We start from the raw sequence: 18,559 nt of genomic DNA, 5'->3' as shown, positions 1-18,559 counted from the left end.
CTAGTGCTGGATTTATGAGATTTTTAAAAAGCCAATTGCTTGGCAGTGGAAGATAAAAACTTCTTTCACATTCAATCTCAATGTGATGGGAAGCCCCATAATAGGCAGGTCCCACTGCTATTGGAGCAGAGAAACCAATGAGAAACAATTGATTGGAATGGCCAGGAAAGCCTACAGCAGCGGTTCTCAACCTGTGGGTCGCGACCCCTTTGGGGGTCGAACGACCCTTTCACAGGGGTCGCCTAAGACCATCGGAAAACACATATATAATTACAAATTGTTTTTGTGATTAATCACTATGCTTTAATTATGTTCAATTTGTAACAATGAAATTGGGGGTCACCACAACATGAGGAACTGTATTAAAGGGTCGCGGCATTAGGAAGGTTGAGAACCACTGGCCTACAGGGAATGCCTGTGTGTGGAGCTTTTCATTAACGCCTGTTCCTTTGAACACATTCGGGACACAACATACTGTCCTCCCGGTGGCGGGTCCGAGGAGAGTGCACAGACTTTCCCTCATGTCTCTGGAACCCGGGCTGGCCCAGCATTTCCCTCTCTCTCATCACTATCCTTACTCCATTCCCCTACCCACCTGCCCTCTTCCTTTTTTCTTTCCCTCCTTCTTTATTGTTTAAAAAATTTACACATCCTTTTCTTCATCCACCCATTCATTCCAAATCGCTATTTAAGATCATATTATGTAAGAAGCTCTGGGCTAGAAACTTCTAATTGATTGAGAGTAAAAGACAGTGTGAAGCAGCGTAAGGTTCTCTATTTGTGCCTGAGTAATTTCAAGAAAAGATATTGAAGGGCAAATAAGAGCCTCAAAGAGGATAATTGCTTGAAGCATGAACAAGATGTTACTGCTGAAATAAAAAGGCAGGCATGTGTGAAAGGAGAAAAATAAAGACAAAACACCAAACATGTGGACTGGCCTACCAGCTTTCTTTTTTCTCTCTTTCCCTATTTTCCTGAGTAACAGGGAGAAGAATCATCTGTGTTCACAGTACAATACTATTTGTAACCTGAATCTGAAATAACAAATTAAAATTTATTGCAATCTAGTATACTGAAGCGCACATTGATTGTAGTATCTCACCATTATACAGTTTATTTTCTATAACCTCCATAATAATTTTAGGATCAAATGGGGTTATATTAGGGATTCAAATTTAATCACAAAAAGCAAGTTTTTCTTTTGTGGCCCCTCTGCTCATTCCAATATCCCTCTCCTGTCACCCCCAGTGGTCCCGTTCTTATTGATCTGCTGTGACTGTGGAGGTGCCCCGGGTGGCGGAGCCGGCTTCGAGCCTGTTCCTGAATGTTCAGAAGGGGCAATTCATCCGTGGGCAGTGGAAGGACCAGGGCCTGAGACTGGGGTAAGTGCCAATCGGTAAGAAATGACCTGTGGTAGTCACCTAAACTCAGTCTTCTGCATGCTAGCCACGGGGGGCAATGGAGAGAAAGCAGAGGTACCTGCAAATTAGATGGACCAACCAGGGAAGGCTTTCTGAATGCAGTTCCTGTTTTACATGGATTTCAAAAGTTTCCTCAGTAACATTGTTTCAGAGCATCGGAGGCAATTTGAGAGCTAACCCAGTGTGTAACTAGAGAAAGAAAAGAGTCGTTACAAATGGAAAGATGATGTTTCTTGTCTTTTAGATTATCCACACCATCCCTGTACCACAAATTCCACCAGGAGGGAATATAATCCAATGTGTTGACACTTCAGGTACAATTTCCTTTTATTTTAACAACTCAAATGACTCAGAAGGAATTGTGTTCTCTCTTTGCATACCTCACTGTTTCTCAATTATTATATCTGTCTTTAAAATTGTTTCTATTATTCCTTTTAAAATGACTAATTTACATATTAGATGAAAAGGGAAAACCTACAGTAATTGTTATTCTTATGTGTTGAATTTTTTACATCTTCTTCAATCATCAGAGAGTACTTAGGAAATGGCCTGATTAGGATGTCTATAAGTAGAAAAGAATAATTGAATTGCAACCACAAGTCTATTTTGGGCGTGGGTTTTTGTGGTTTATTTTTTGTCCAGTAAAGCAAATCTTATGTACCCCCAAAAATGCTAATTAGAATAAAAGAACAACTCTATTAAAATAGATCTGTGCTCATTTATTGAGACTAGATTCCACCTCCACAATTCATGAATGGTTCAGAATCATGCTGGCTTCAGCTGTCATCATGACAAAACTAAAAACTGCATCCATTCTCAGCATCAGCCTAAAGGTTGACCTGAAAAGGTTTGTCCAGTTTCTCAGATTGAAAGCAAGTGGATGAGACACTATCAACACCTTTTAACGCTCTCCTCTGAGGCGTGTGCACGTGGTGGAGTTTGTCCAGGCACATGGGTGAGACTATCAGTACAACCGGCCCTACAACAGAGGTCTAGACCAGTTCCCAGGCAGAACCCAGGGAGAATGAGCGTTTCACAGTACGCGAATAACTGTGACTCCAATGAAAAGAACAACTGACTTTTAGAAACCTCTTATCTTTGAAAAGAGTTGTGCCATCTTTTCTTTTTTTCAAGGTAAATACATATTCTCTTATTTTTCTCTCAGCCTTTCTCAAACTTGTAATCATGACTTTTCCACGTTGACTCTTTAAAATGGAAGCAGCACAGGAATATTTATAACTTGTAGAACTGGACCTTACGCAAAGCATGGACATGCTAGTGTTTAAAACCATATCTCCTCCTCATGCATCCATTGTTGTTAACAACACCAACATCGCCCCCCCTCCCACGCCAAAAGTAGAAACTTTTACATCTTTCTACTCATTGATATCCAATCATTTCTAAGACTTGTCAATCCAGGAGGCTTTATTTATACACTGAGACTCTCATTAAGTCTACAAATATTTATACAGACCTCCACAAAGCACAGTGAGAGACACCAAAGTAATAGACGTCTGAAAACGCACTGTCCCTAAAATCACGATATTTAAAATAGGAAAGCATGGGACACCTACCATGTCAGCACTGGCCCTGTCCATGGCACCTCCACAATCCAGGCCATGGCTTTACCTCCCCTGCTGAGAATACTGCGAGGCTTCCATTCACCCTCACATCCACGTGCAAATTCAAGCCTCCCAGGCAGACCTTTCCCCTCGCCGTCGCCATGGCTTCTCTGAAAGCGTGGTCCTTGGGCTTCTCCTGGGGCCCTGTGCTTCTAATATAGTACATTGGGGTGTTCTTATACCATTTCACATTTAGAATTTGGTCATTTCCCCCCAATTTTTGTTAATTTAAAATCAAAGTCCTCTTAAGAACTATGTATGGTGCCAGTTGGGTACTGGAAATATCAGGGGGAGCACTGTAAATCTAATCAATATGTTGTACAGCTTGGGCTTCTCCTGGGGCCCTGTGCTTCTAATATAGTACATTGGGGTGTTCTTATACCATTTCACATTTAGAATTTGGTCATTTCCCCCCAATTTTTGTTAATTTAAAATCAAAGTCCTCTTAAGAACTATGTATGGTGCCAGTTGGGTACTGGAAATATCAGGGGGAGCCCTGTAAATCTAATCAATATGTTGTACAGCAGAAACCAATACAAAATAATATTGAATGTAAACTGTACTTGAAAAAAATTTTAAATAAAAATGTCAAGCACAGGTTTTTGTAACCACTATGCAGCCCCTTGCTTCTAGCTCAACATATAGTTACCAACAAATAATTAACAATAGTTACCAAGTTACCAAATTAATCGATACTATTATTTTGGCTTCTAGCTCAACATATAGTTACCAACAAATAATTAATAATTACCAAGTCACCAAATTAATTGATACTATTATTTTAAACTGAATATATTTATAGTTCCTGTATTGAAGTATCACTTTCTTTTTTACCTTTTCCTTTGCTCACAAACGCATACTTAAATGAAGAACCATACATAAAAGTAAGGTACTGATTTTTAGTCTACAGCACACTAGATAAAGTAAATTTAACTTGACCTTCACTTTCAGGGGTTTATACAAATGAGTATGGTGGCAGAGAAATGCAAGAGATGGAAGGAGAAGAAAGAATGACAGGATTTGAACTAGCGGATGGAGTTAAATCATCAGGAGCACCTGAGATCTGCCAAGAATATTCTGGAACATTAAGAAGAAATTCTATGAGGGAATGTAGAGAAGGTCTGAACATGGACTTTATGGAAAGTTACTTCTGCCAGGTAAGGGCTCTGTCCCAGGCCTTCCTCCCCGTCTAGCACCCACTGCTGTACCCCAGGCTCCCACTGTTCCCCGGGGGCTTTGGCCGGCATCTCCTCGCCAGGCTCTCAGCCTCCATGCGTGATGGCGTTGCTAACACTATAGCTAACCCTCTCACTGAGGCCTGCTGCTCCCCCACTCAGGAACAGCCACTGGCCCCCAGCTGTGTTTTGCCTATGGCATGAAGTCTAAATCCCTTCACATGGCAAATAAGCTTATTCACAGATGGACCCCTGTTTTCACGTCTCTAACTACTCTTTCCTACCAATCCCACTTGTACAAATAAACCTAAAAAAAGCACAATTTTGTGTACTCCAAATTCAGCATTTTTAAGTACCTCCTCCTAACTTGGTTACAAAATAATTCATGTGATTTTTTTGTGTGTGTGCTTTTGTGTCCAAAGTACACCATTATAAAGTCCACTTAAATAAATTTTAAAAATCAAAGTATATTATTGGAATTACTACAGTTAAAATAACTTCTAAGCAAATTCTTTCATGTGGTTATATGATTTTTAGAACACCTCTAGTAGATGTTAGAATTTTGTTTTTTCTATTTTTCTTTGGTAATGCCCTGTAAGAAAAACTTAAGGTAAAGACTTCTACTGTTGTTAAATATGTATTCATGACTTTGTTTTCTCTCCCCTCTGCAAATTTAGAAAGCATATGCTTATGCCGATGAAGACGAAGGGCGCCCGTCCAATGACTGTCTGCTCATATATGATATTGAAGGTGTGGGTTCCCCCGCTGGCTCTGTGGGCTGTTGTAGCTTCATTGGAGAAGACTTTGATGACAGTTTCTTGGATACACTGGGGCCTAAATTTAAGAAGCTGGCAGATATCAGCCTGGGGAAAAATGTCGAATCATATCCAGATTTTGATCTCCCTTGGCCTGAGAGCACTGAACCGATTTACCCTCAGCAGGGAACAGAGCCCGTTGCTAGCGGACGCCCACCCATCTCCCCCTGCTATGGCACGACTACGGTCATCTCTGAGAGTGCCTACCCCTCTGGGCCTGGTGTTCAGCATCCTATGTCCATTCCTATCCCTGACCCCCTGGGCTATGGTAATGTCACTGTGACTGAGTCCTACGCCACCGCTGGCACTCTGAAGCCCTCTGTCCACATCCATGACAATCGGCACGCCTCCAACGTGGTGGTGACAGAGAGGGTGGTCGGCCCCATCTCTGGTGCCGACTTGCATGGGATGCTAGAGATGCCTGACCTAAGAGAGGGGTCAAACGTCATAGTGACAGAAAGGATAATAGCTCCAGGTTCAAGTCTACCCACCACTTTGACCATCCCCGATCCCAGAGAGTCTTCCAACGTGGTAGTGACAGAAAGGGTAATCCGGCCAACTTCTGGCATGATGGGCGGCCTGAGTGTGCACCCCGACCTATCCAACGCCCACAACGTGATTGTGACCGAGAGGGTTGTGTCTGGCTCTGGCGTAACTGGATTTAGTGGCCCAGCGGGGATCATTGGTGGCAGTGGCACAGTCGGCAGTGGCCTGGTTGGCAGTGAAGCTGGAATAGGTGGTGGTGGCATCGGGCTGAGCAGCCTGGGAGGAGGCGGAGGCCTGAGTAGCAGCATGGGGGGGACAGCCACCATCGGCCATATGAGGAGCTCCTCTGACCATCACTTTAGCCAGACCCTTGGATCCACTTCCCCGAGCACAGCCCGAAGTCGAATCACCAAGTACAGTACCGTGCAATATACTAAGTAGCCAGGGTCCCAGCACACTTTTCCTCAGGGATTGAGAGTCAGCTCCAATTCCCACCCCCAAAAAGCTGACAGTGGGATTTGTGATGCGCAACCAGGTGCTAAGGAAAGTGTGGAACACAGTTTCCTCCAACCACAAGGAGGAAAACAGATGGAAACGGGTTGTTGGGCAAGAGGTCTCCTTAGCCTGGGTTCATTCTCTTCTTGTATTAGTCCCAGTGGAGTCACGAGGCAGCATTCTCTTTGCTGCTGTGTGGCCTGCAGTGCACCTCCAGCATGTGGAAGAAAGAAAACTCAGCCAGGTAAAAGTGCTGGCCTTCACATGGCAGTTGGCATCAATCTCTTGCTATTTTTTGATTTGCTATCCACTTCCTGCAATATTTAAAAAGAACTAAACATGCACTATGTGTTCATGTATGTGGGAAGAGTTTGAAATTTGTGCCAAATGCCCTGTCAGTTTCATAGATAATATAAATAAAAATCCAACCACATAGTCAGACCATGGTTAACCATTAAAGAAACAAGAATCTGGCACCATAGCCAAGTCCACAAGCCACCAAGCGCTCCGACCTTAATAACTGCACTGGGTCAGACAACCTGGAGATTAGGGACTGTTTTCTGGGAGGGAAGTTCCATAGAGAGTGGCCACAGGACGAGGTCCATTTGGGGTAAACTGACCCATTTGCTCTGAGTCTGAATCTTGAGATGGGGCTGCAGCTAGAATTCTGTCAAGACTTTCCTGCTTCTAGTGTGTGTTTAGTGTAGATGCAATAGTGACTGATACCGCCTACTGGGGAGGTTGCAGGATTTCACACCCATGTCTCCCTTTCCTGCTGCAGCTCTGACTTAAGAAAGGAAAACTGCCAAGTGTGCTTCTCAGATTGAAGCAGGGAACACGAGGCACGGTTGTCCTCTCTAGCGGCAGGTCACCTTCCCAGGAAGCAGACGGGAACTGTGCTGTATTCTCAGATTGTGTGTTTAGTTAAGTGTTATTCATTTATATTCAGCTCTCTACTATACAGCTCCTCAGTTAAAATGGTTTACTTAAGCTGAGCTGTATGGTTAAGCTTTGGGGGAATTTTTTAAAGGTTATCCTTAAAAAGTGTTTAGAACATGTAAAATGTTTGCTGGGGTAAGTTAGAATTGTTCAGTCAAGTAATACTGCACTGTTAGTTTGAATTGAATTTACTACTTTTTTTGAACAGCCCTCTGCTGCTATTTTGAAGGGATCAAGTAGGAACTTTTAACAGAGTCGATGATATTGTGTTAACACAAATGAAATTGTACTAGACAATCCCATTTCATTATTCTATGCCACTGCCAACTGACTTCGCACAAGCATAAACTTTACATTTCTGATTTGATTTGTCAATATGGTCTTGGTTTATACATGCTCCAATTTATAGATTCCAAATTATATCCTATGGCATATTTTTCTAGCTTCAAATTTTAGTAATGTACATTTCTGTGTGTTTGCTATACAGTATTACCTGGTTAAAAGTCTGTAAATAGAATCAAAGTATTGTTAGCCAGAAGTAAATTTACTATTGCATGGTAAAGGAACTTTTTTTTTTCATTTCTAAATCCAGTGAGAATATGAGTTCAATAAAGTAAAACTGGATATGACAACATCTTGTAAGGATTATTACCCCCATTATTCAAGTTTCCCAAGGTTTTACAGATCAAAGAATATTCAACTTCTAACACTTGTCAAAAGGGGTTGGGGAATGAATTATTTTACCTATAGCTGTTCTGCTCTATGCTATAGCAGATGATGTCAATATTTTCAAAGCCACAATATACATCTTATTTGAACTCTGTTGACTATGTACTGGTAAAATTGTGATGTTCTGTAGCATGCCAAATGCAGAGGTGTAAATAAAGTCATTCACTGGGAGTCTTTCTTTTATTTCTTTCTCCCATTTGGGGGTTCCATTAATGATGGATCATTTTTCCAGAAATAAAGTCAAAGGGCATTTATTCAAATATACTTGAGTATACTTGGACCCAGGAGTTTGAAGAAAAAAATAATTATTAATCAATTATTAGTTAATAAATTAAAGGGAGTGGTCACAAGTAGTTTACTTGTTCCTTTGATATGACATGTCATAAAAAAGTGTTTTCTTGAGACTCCTGGTATCTTCAGGTATGTTTTTTAGGTTTCTAACAAATGCCAGAGTGACCATCTTTAATAACTGTTGATATTAAGATCCATCAGTTACACAAAACCATGGAAATACAAGAAAAAATAGCAGTATTCTTCATCAATCTTTCTAGGAAGATACTTTCAAATTCAATTGTTTTGGGGGTTTTTTGGGGGGGGGTTCTTTTTTAGGATTACACATTGATATTCTTTTTATTCCTAAATTTTTAAAATTGCCTTTTAAGACCTCAACCATTCTAACAGTCCTTTGAAGGCATGTTATTTTCAATGAACAGCCTTTGGGGGAGAATTCCAGTCTTCCCTTTAGGTGCTTTATTCTGAACCATAGACCTTAGGTTGTCCCATAGACCTAAGAAGTAGACTTTATTTTATAAGGGAATAATCATCATTCAAATCCACATCACAAGCTGGATCTCAGATCAATCTGTCTTAACAAAAAGGAAGAAATAATGATTTAAATATTATGTATACATAGTTCAAAACAGCGTTTAAAGTTTACAAAGTATCTGACTTCTACAGAGACAGTCCTTGGGGACAAAAATTAGTGCATTATAAGTATTTATTTGATTATTTAATATCAACCAAAATACCATCCTGAGCTATTTTGACATTGAATTCCAAATATATCTGCTACATATCATTAACCAATAGGTTACTTGATCTAACTGTATTTGCCCTGAAACATTTATAGAAAAAAAAAGTCTGTATTTAGGGCTATGTATTGGTCTTCATCAGAACATGCTTTATATTCATGTATAAAGTCCTTAGTCTCATAATCTTCATTCAAGTAATGTTCTGACAGAATTTTAATTATAGAGCTTCAAAAATTACATATTCACTCTGACTCGATGTTTTTAATTATGTACACAATTCATTTCTGGATTTACATCAACATTTGAATGTCAGCCAATTTAGTAGGAGGTTAAAGGTGTAATGATCATTGGCTAAAATGGCCATAGCTATTTGGGAAAGACATTTGAAACCCCAATAAACTTTTAAAAGTACTGCCTCATTTTCTCATGCCCATTTAATAAGTTCCAACCTTTTTGGGATTTTTAGTATTTCTAAGACCTGCTTCACATTGCACGGAGTACACAGTCCACCTAGATTACTAGCACCCAGGAAACAGAATCTGTCTCCCAGTTCCAGGTTATTCAATTTGTGTTAGCACAGAAGTATGAGTGAACCAACCTGTTAGCCATCAAATACGTTTAACACAGTCATCTATCATTTACCTACAGTCTCTCCACGTAGTTATATTAGAATTACTACACACTTCACCATTAAGCTGTACTTAGTCTAACTAGTTTTTCTTTTGCTATTTTACAAATATTTTAAAACTCTAATGTTGATCCTTAATATTGCTTAAAACAAGGTGCTTGCCTTCCAGTTTCAACATAAACGTTTGTGGATTATTTGGGTACCAGTTCCTTGCTTGGTCATCTGTTGGCTCTTTTAAGTTGGTTTGTAGTTTCCAAAGAGTTATGTTTACAGCAATAAAATGATTAACACTGTTTTTATTATCCTTTCTGGACTGTCAGGGGGCTGGGGGATAATGAGAGGTTAGCAAAGCTAGTTGTTATTTTCAGCCCAGACAAGTGAAGAATTTTTTAACGTTTCACACTGTTAACATTTATTTTCACCGTCTCTTGCCTTTTCCGAGCTCATGTTTACTGAGGAGCTCCTCTCCGGAGCGCTGCTTAGTCATGTCAGAGCACAGCCCCTACAGCCCCGCACGAATAAGTCCATGACAAACAGCTTGTACTTTTAGCATCTTTATGCTTTTTCCTTTCTTTCTTTCTTTGCTACTCTAATTTTTTATTGTTGTGTACACTAGCATTTCATTGCTTTTAGAATGATGTTTCTTTTTATTTGCGTTTGAAGTCAGACCCCTTCATCTGTGTTGGGGCACATCTCCTCTTTGCTCTCTGGCCACTTTCTGGACCATTATCGCCTCCAGCTTGCACAAAACCTCAGCCTTTTCAGACACATGGGATCTGCTTATATGCCCTCCCTTTGTTCTCCACGTGCCATGTACTGACCTCTGTCTTAATAATGTCCCCACTTTTACTGAAGACTCATATTCTGGCCACGGAAGCCTGGCCGCAGACTTCTCCGATTCTGAGGGTGTTCACAGTAACCTCAATGACCACATAGGTGAGGCACTTGACACCCAATTCTTAGTCCCCAGACCCCCATCCTCCCCACTCCCCCTCAGCCACCCCCTTCCTTAGCATAACCCAGCATGGCAGCACCTTGGCTCCCTCCTTTTTACTTCCTCTTTATCATCCCAGCTCACGAGCTTAAGTCATTAAGGAATTGTTGCAATTCCTCCCCTTCATCAAAACTCCCATGAGTTTTTTTTGGACTCCCACCACTTTCTCACTGGCTGTTAGCTTCAGGTCCCTCCTTATCTAATCAGGCTTTCCAAGTCCTACTCTAGTCACCTCTTGGTGACTACCTTGGGCCTCCTGGCCCTGCTATCCCACTTACATATCCCAAATCTCTCACCCTCCAGCTCTGTCTGCACACAAACAACTAAACAGATGATTCAAGTGAGTTGACTTTTTCATTTTAAGCACAGGATCTCAATCATAGAGTAACATCTCCTGCAGCTTTACAATCCTGATTCTTTGACAGGCGTCCCCTCTCATTAGACTGCATTACTATTCCATACCTTCTTTGTCCTCAAACCTCCCACACCTCCTCTTTCCTTCTCATTCCTCGTTGGTGATCTAATCCTATTGTTTACTGAGAAAACAAGTCATCAATCTCGAATCCACTCTTCTTCCTCTGCGAAACCTACACATCCACCTGTACGCACACCCATTTTCCCCGCCTATTACAATGGAGTTAGTGTCCTACTCATATAAAAAGACAATCCCCATTTGTGCTCCAGGACTTTGCTCCTTCCCTAGTAGTCTCTCTCTCTCTCTCTCTCTCTCTCTCTCTCTCTCTCTCTCTCCTGCAGCATTTTCATCACCACCCCTCCTTGTACCAAATACCTCACTTTTAATTTACTTGTTTCACCAAACTTCTTAAGACTCCTGCACAGTTGCTTTCTTTTCTTTCTCATGTCCCATCAGACTTCCACCCTCACCCATCAGTCCATCAGAATGGCCCTTGTCAAGTTTGTCCAAGACCTATACATTGCCAAACACAAGGCCCACTTTTCTGTCCTTGTCTTTCATAACTTCCAGAAAGAATCTGAAATTCTCTCTTCCTTGAAACACTTCTTTCTTGGCTTTTATATATAACACTATCCTTTCAGGATATTACTTATGCTGTATTGGTCATTCTCTGATTTTTTGTTCCCCACCCACTCACCTTTTAAATGGTGATATTCCCCTAAAGTTTGGTTCCAAGACCTCTCCTCTCAACATTCTACACTGTTTCTATGAGACCTCATCCAAGCCCCTGTTTAAGATGTTCAAAATTTAACTTATCATTTTACCACCCAAATGCCCTCACCCCAGTGAATATGACCTCATTGACCCATTGCTCAAGCCAGAAACTAAGCACTTCTCCAGGATTTCATCCTTTTCTTCACACCTTACATTTGATCCATTAGGTCCTATTGATTCTATAACCAACATATATCTCAGTCCATCTAATGATCTCCATCCCCATCTGCCACCACACTACCAGAACTCCCTCTTAAGTAGTCTCTTTACTTCCATTTATCTTCAAATAATTTTCTACATATGAGGCAGGTGGCCTTTGGAAATATAAATTACATTAAATAAATTCTCTATTTTAAGAATTGCAATGGATTTTCTTTGCACATCCAAGAATAGCCCATAGGGGCCTGCCTGGTCTGGCATGAAAGATGGTGGCTTGGACTAGGGTAAGTCGTGATGAAGGTGAGAAGAAATAGACTGAGGAACTGCTTTGACCTTTCTTTGCAACTGGTATGCACTCTGCATGGAACATTTTCCTCCTCGTTTTCATATGGTTGCCTCCTTTCATCTTTAGGTAGCAATTTAAGTATCATCTCCTCAGAAATTCTGTCCTTGACCAACTTGTTCATTCATTCATCATTTAATTATTCACAAAGCAGATGAATGCCTAACAGTTGTGCCAAACAGTGATGATATGACAGTGAACAAAACAATCCTTGTCGTGGAGCTTGTATTTGGGATATGGAGGGGCCTGAGGTTTGACAGTAAACAAGAAAATATATAGCAAGTTAGATGGCAGTAAGTGGTCAAGAGAAAATAAAGCAGGGCAACGTAGGCTAGGGAGCGCAGGATGGGAGGGGTGTTCTACATCAGGAAAAATTCTGGGCGGGCACACACTTGGGGTGTTCAAGGAAGAAGCAGGAGACCCACGTGGCTGGAGAGAGTGAAAGAAAGTAAGCAGTTAGAAATGAAGCCTGAAAGGTAACAAGGGGTGAGACCGTGTGACCTAGCAGGCCACGGGAAGAACCCTGACTTACTCTACATGCAACGGAAAGCTTGGGCAGACAGGTGCTCTGCTCAGATTTGTATTTTTAAAATGCCACTCTACCTGCAGTGCTGAAACTCTTGGAAGGAAATCACAGAATCACGATTAGTTAGAAAGCATCTGAAATAACCCAGGTGAGTGAGTGGTTGTTGTAACCTATAGTTAGCTTTACTCCGGAGGGACTCCTACTCCCTGGTTTGTCGGCAACAGGTTGGCAGCCAGTAAGTAACAAAAATAAAACAAAAACCTTAGGCAGTTTAGTAAAGTAACATTTTAAAAAGAAATTGGAAAAAGGACCCTGAGCAATCAATTAAATTCAAATCTCATTATAAAATGTCTTGGAAAAACTCAAGTATAATAACTACAAACGGAGAATATTAGATGAGTTAAAAAGTTCAAAAATCATACCAGTTTCTGGGCATGTGCTTGGTGATTGAGTTCAAATAAGACAAATTTCAGCTGCCCCTGGAACTTACTTTTCTCAATTTTACAAACAAAGCTTAATTATGACAAACTTGGTGTATTCCAGTCATCTTCCCTCCCACAAAACCTAGGACAGCCCTGACTCATTTTCCAGAACTGCTCAAAATGTCAAGCTCCGATTCTTACTGAGGTTCATATCTGGTTGGACCCAGAATGTAATGTGTCACATTTTCAAAGAAAACTATTTCTCTGCAATCAAATTAGTAGATATCACTTTAAAAATAAATGCCAGTTTCTGCTTGATAAATTACTGATGTGGGTTTGTCGGTTTCTTTGGATCACATCTTAGATTGGGTTCACCCAGAGGTAGGCCCTGAAAGAGAATTTGAGGGCCATCTAGAGGGGGAGGGTAAGTGAAGGAACTACTGGTGGGGCCTGGGGAGATGAGACAGGAAAGGGAAAGCAGCCGATGACATGTGAGCTATCAGCCAGTTACCACCATGGGCAACTGAGCCTCAGCCCTCCTGGAGAAAACCCTGGGAACCCGTGCAGTTAAACTCAGACACTGCAGAGTCAAAGCATCCCACAAATGAGGGAAATTGTGTATTTAGACAAAGCTACCACCAGTTAATAGTTAAGGGCTGCCTCTGGGGACAGAATCTGCTGTGCCTGCTGTACAGACGGGCAAAGTGGCTGTGGCACCAATGAATAGAGAAACACAAGCACCGGCAGTTAAAATTTGGGTGTGTGGGCACAGAAATGATAAGGGAAAAGGGCAAAATATGGAGAGGGCACCGCAGGTTCTGTTACAACCACTGGTATCCTCTGCCCCACGGTCTGGCGAAATGTGCAACAAGAAACCTCAGAAGTTTCTGATTCGACAGGTCTTTCTTGAACATTCTGCTGTAAACAGAATGGACATAAGCTGAAATATTGATAGGTTGGGTAATAAAACCCAATGGTATGAAATGGGAAAGTCTTCAGGTCCTCCTTGTAATTAATAATGTACCTTTATGATATTGTGACATTGGTGTTAATTAGATGCGTCTACCCTCAGAGTGTTTAGACATATAATCACTCTCCTCTGATACATGACTGAGCTTTACTGTTACACACTTAGGAGTGACCTTAATAGATAATTGGTTTTGATGTCTATTTACTTTCAGAAAGAAGGCCTAGGAGTCAATTACTAAAGACATCATTTTTATAGGCATAACCCCAATATTTTAATAACTTATTTCTAGCCATCATGACAATTCACTCAATCTCTTAAGACATGTGCTTGCACCTAGCTTATTATAAAGATACACCAAAAAATTTTTTTGTCATTAGTTGGATATGGAACTAATTAAATAACAAATTTTGAATTAGTGTTCACTACTCAATTTTTCTAAAATCCATCCTTGCATTGACAGTCTGTGTGAGAACTGAGCCCCCAGATTACATCATATTGCTTGTCAAATTCCCACCATTCCTGATAAAACTTCCTTTTCTGAATTGTTCTTTGGCACAATGATGCCTCTTCTCAATGTATAAGACAATGTATAAGTAAAATATATGTTCATGATAAATATTCTTAATAAATTATGAGTAGACTTCTTAACTTTATACAAACTATAAAATCCAGAAAGGAAACATCATATTTAATGGTACAACATTAAAAGCTCTCTCTATGAAATAGAGAAATAGCCCTAACCGGTTTGGCTCAGTGGATAGAGCGTCAGCCTGCAGACTGAAAGGTCCCAGGTTCGATTCCGGTCAAGGGCATGTACCTTGGTTGCGGGCACATCCCTAGTGGGAGGTGTGCAGGAGGCAGCTGATCGATGTTTCTCTCTCATCGATGTTCCTAGCTCTCTATCCCTCTCCCTTCCTCTCTGTAAAAAATCAATAAAGTATATTTAAAAAAAAAGAAATAGAGAAATAAAACAATGATGCTCACTATCAACATTGCATTTAACATTTTACCAATGATTCAAAAGTAGAGGGGAAAGATTATAGGGATTGAAAAGAAAGAAACAAAACTATCTTTATTGTCAAATTAAATAATGATGTAGTTAAAATCCAAAAGAATCTTGAATTTTAGTATCAATCAAATTAAAAATAAGAGTGTAGCCAAATGAACTAACAAGACAAACAAAAACTCATAGTTACAGACAACAATATGGTGGTTACCAGAGGGAAAGAGGGGTAGGTAGAAAAGGGTAAAGGGGGTCAAATATATGGTGACTTTGGGTGGTGAAAACAAATGCAATGTACAGATGGTGCATTACAGAATTATACACTTGAAACCTACATAATTTTATTAACCAATGTCACCCAATAAATTTAAATTTAAAAAATGTTAAAAGGTAATAAACATTTTTTAAATTTTAGTATATTATTCAATATCCATATGAGTTTAGCAAAATTGCTGAATACAAAAATCAAGAGCCAAAATCAATTGTATTTCTATATGAAATAAAATAAATGTCAGAAACTACAATTTAAAAAAAAATATATCTTATACTAGTACTAAAGAATAAGCCTCAAAAAGGTCTCTGTAAGACCTTAGCAGTGAAAAAATAATAAAACTTTATTAAATAAAACCTAAAATTAATTACTTAAAATATTAAATAAAAGAATGCTCTTTGTTTATATGTTCCAATACATGACTCAAAAGTGTGCAGTCCTAATCATAGTCTCTGTTTGCTTGTGAATCAGGTGATTCTAAAACATACAGGAAATGCTACTGGCCTAATAGCCAGAGCACTCTAGAAGTGAACAAAGCGGGAGAACTTGTTCTATGAGATGTCAAGACTTACTGTAAAGCTATGCAGTTAGAACAGCTTAGAACTCACATAAGAACAGACAAAAGGAAAAAGAGAGACGAAAAAGAGACACCCACAGTTATGCACACTGTCTTTTTATTTCTAATATTTTATTTATTTACACTTTACTTGCACATTAGTTATTTAATGCACAATTCAGATTTATTTTTATTGGTAGTGCAGAAAGCAGTGAAAAGCATACTCTTTTCAAATGAATGTATCAGGACAGTAAGATTCACATATGAAAAATAAAGATGAAATTGATCCCATGACATTTACAGAAATTATCTCTAGATAACTTTGACACAACCATGAAGGGCAATATTTTATGTGTGTGAAAGCTTTCTTAAATAAGACACCAGAGCACTAACCATGAAATAATAATAAACTGATTACTTCAAAAATAAGCAATTCTATTCATTACAAACTATCATTTTAAAAAGAAGACAAGCCACAGAATGAGTGAAAATATTTGCAATACATGTACCCAACACATAGATATGTATGACGTAAAAAACTACAAACTATTTTAAAAGAGAACAATCTAAATAAAAATAGAAAAAACAACTTCAATATGCATTTAACAAAGGAAAAATTCCAAATGATCAAGAAATTTATGCAAAAATATTGAACCCCAAATAATCCGGGAAATGAAAATGAGATACAAGTACCTATCCCACCAATTGGCTAAAATTTAAAGTCTGACAATACTTTTGGGGTCAGTGTTGGTGAGCAAGAATACAGGCTGGCCTCACTTGGACTTTGGACCTTCAGAACTGTAAGATAATGAACTTGTGTTGTTTTCAGTCACTAGTTTGTAAGAATTTGTTAATACAGCAATAAGGAACTGATAAATAGCAGGACTGTTTATAATAGCCTGTTCTATATAAAAACAAAATCAATCTCTATTGCAAAGAAGATTTTTTAAGTAGAAAATAGTTGTCACATATATGACCAAGGTTAATTTCTCTTACATGTGAACAGTGTTTATAAATCAATAAAGTGTGACACAGTGGGGAAAAGGGAGTAAGTGTTTCACATAAAAAGAAGCAGAAATGGCCCTAGCTGGTTTGGCTCAGTGGATAGAGCATCAGTCTGCGGCATATAGGAGGCAGCCAATCAATGATTCTTTCTCATCATTGATGTTTCCATCACTCTCTCTACCTCTCCCTTCCTCTCTGAAATCAATAAAAACATATTTCTTTGAAAAAGAAGCAAAAATAGCTAAGCCCCCTCTTCCATGAAGAGATGCTAAACTTACCATTTTTTTTAAAGGCCACATTTACCTGTTGCCATTTTTCCCTGAGCGACCCGTAGGCCCAGGTTAATTTTCCTGCCTCGGTAGTTCTTAAACTTCAGTCTGCAATCTCAGAATTACCCAGAAAGCATGTTAAAAATGAACTAATTCAAGGGTCCATCCCCAGATGCTGACTCAGCCAATCTGGGGTCAAGAACCCGCCTTTCCTGCATACTGGACCATATGATATTTGGTGCAATTGAACCAAGAAATATATTTCAAGAAGCACTGCCTAGCTTTTGAGTTTCTCGTTCCTGAATTTCATCCCAAACAACTTCAGCCCAGCCCAGCCCATTCAGAGCATCAAAGGTACCCTCTATCCACATCACAACTTTGCCAAAGAGGGGCACTGCCAAGACCAGCGAAGTAGCCAGGCTGACACCTGAGTGATTATCACCCTGTGGCACTGCTGCCACTGGCGTCATGAGCAGGAGTCATTTGCAAAAAATATATTTTTTAAGTAGAAAATAGCTGCCATATATATGGCAGAGATTAATTTCTCTTACATACCAACAATGTTTATAAATCAATAATAAAGACATCAGTGACACAGGGGGGATAAGTATACAGCAAGTAAGTAATAAGTCTGCAGTAATACACTTTAATTACAACAGCCGGCTGGTGTGGCTCAGTGGTTGAGCATTGACCTATGAACCAGGAGGTCACAGTTCAAATACAGGTCAGGGCACATGCCCGGGTTGCGGACTTGATCCCCAGTGTGGGGCGTGCAGGAAACAGCCAATCAATGGTTCTCATCATTGATGTTTCTATCTCTATCTCTCCCTCTCCCTTCCTCTCTATCAATAAAAATATATTTAAAAAAAAAAAAAAAGCTAGAAGCCAGGTAATTCTTTTTGTACTTACTTGAATGACATCCCACAGTGAGGACATACAGTCACAGAGAATCAACAAGGCACTTCTGTCAGGGTGTATGATTTCCGGGTGTAAATTAACATCCTTATATTAACAGAACTCTGGAGGAAACTGGCATTTAACCTCCATGATTTCGAACACCCACTAAATAACCTTGTGTGCTGGCACCCTTATCTCTACACATAAATTGGCTTTAATGAGGAGACAGGTTGTTTACCTTCAGTGCCATTACCTGAAGGTGAACAGTCAGGCATGTTTGCACAGCAGCTGCTCTAGGTCAAAGCCAAGACCTGCTGTCCATCTCCCGAGGCCCATGCCGATGGAAACCCTTTTGCTTGAGTCAACTACAGAACCTATTTGACTCCTGCATTTGACAAACATAGTTTAGGTTCATAAATATGTTTTAAATTTCCTCTCCTCTAATATGTCCTTGGGTATTTCAATAATATCCATCGCTAGTCCTAAACCATCATAATTAGATGGGAAATTTGCCCTAACATTATGTTCATACTATTTGGCCTGTAGAGATCACATTTCTGTTTTTCGAAAAGAATTTGTACTGCAACGTGTTGAATGAGCTGTCTTGTGTGGGA

The 18,559-nt window shown here is 39.8% G+C and overlaps 2 protein-coding genes across 2 annotated transcripts in view; one reads left to right on the top strand and one right to left on the bottom strand.

Moving 5' to 3' along the window:
* DSG1 (desmoglein 1) overlaps positions 1-6,259 on the top strand; it is a 31,386-nt gene extending 25,127 nt beyond the window's left edge. The window contains exons 12-15 of the mRNA XM_014541328.1: positions 1,249-1,382; positions 1,666-1,735; positions 3,995-4,200; positions 4,896-6,259. Coding sequence (XP_014396814.1) covers positions 1,249-1,382; positions 1,666-1,735; positions 3,995-4,200; positions 4,896-5,960 — 1,475 coding nt within the window. The 3' untranslated portion in view covers positions 5,961-6,259. The remainder of the gene's footprint in view (positions 1-1,248; positions 1,383-1,665; positions 1,736-3,994; positions 4,201-4,895) is intronic.
* Positions 1-18,559, bottom strand: part of DSC1 (desmocollin 1) — a 294,686-nt gene that overhangs the window by 154,657 nt on the left and 121,470 nt on the right. The gene's annotated exons all lie outside the window — the stretch shown is intronic.

This window comes from Myotis brandtii, unplaced genomic scaffold (assembly GCF_000412655.1).
Source record: "Myotis brandtii unplaced genomic scaffold, ASM41265v1 scaffold107, whole genome shotgun sequence".
NCBI lineage: Eukaryota > Metazoa > Chordata > Mammalia > Chiroptera > Vespertilionidae > Myotis > Myotis brandtii.
The sequence above is the reverse complement of the archived record's forward strand: the minus strand, read 5'-3'. Positions and strand labels throughout refer to the sequence as shown.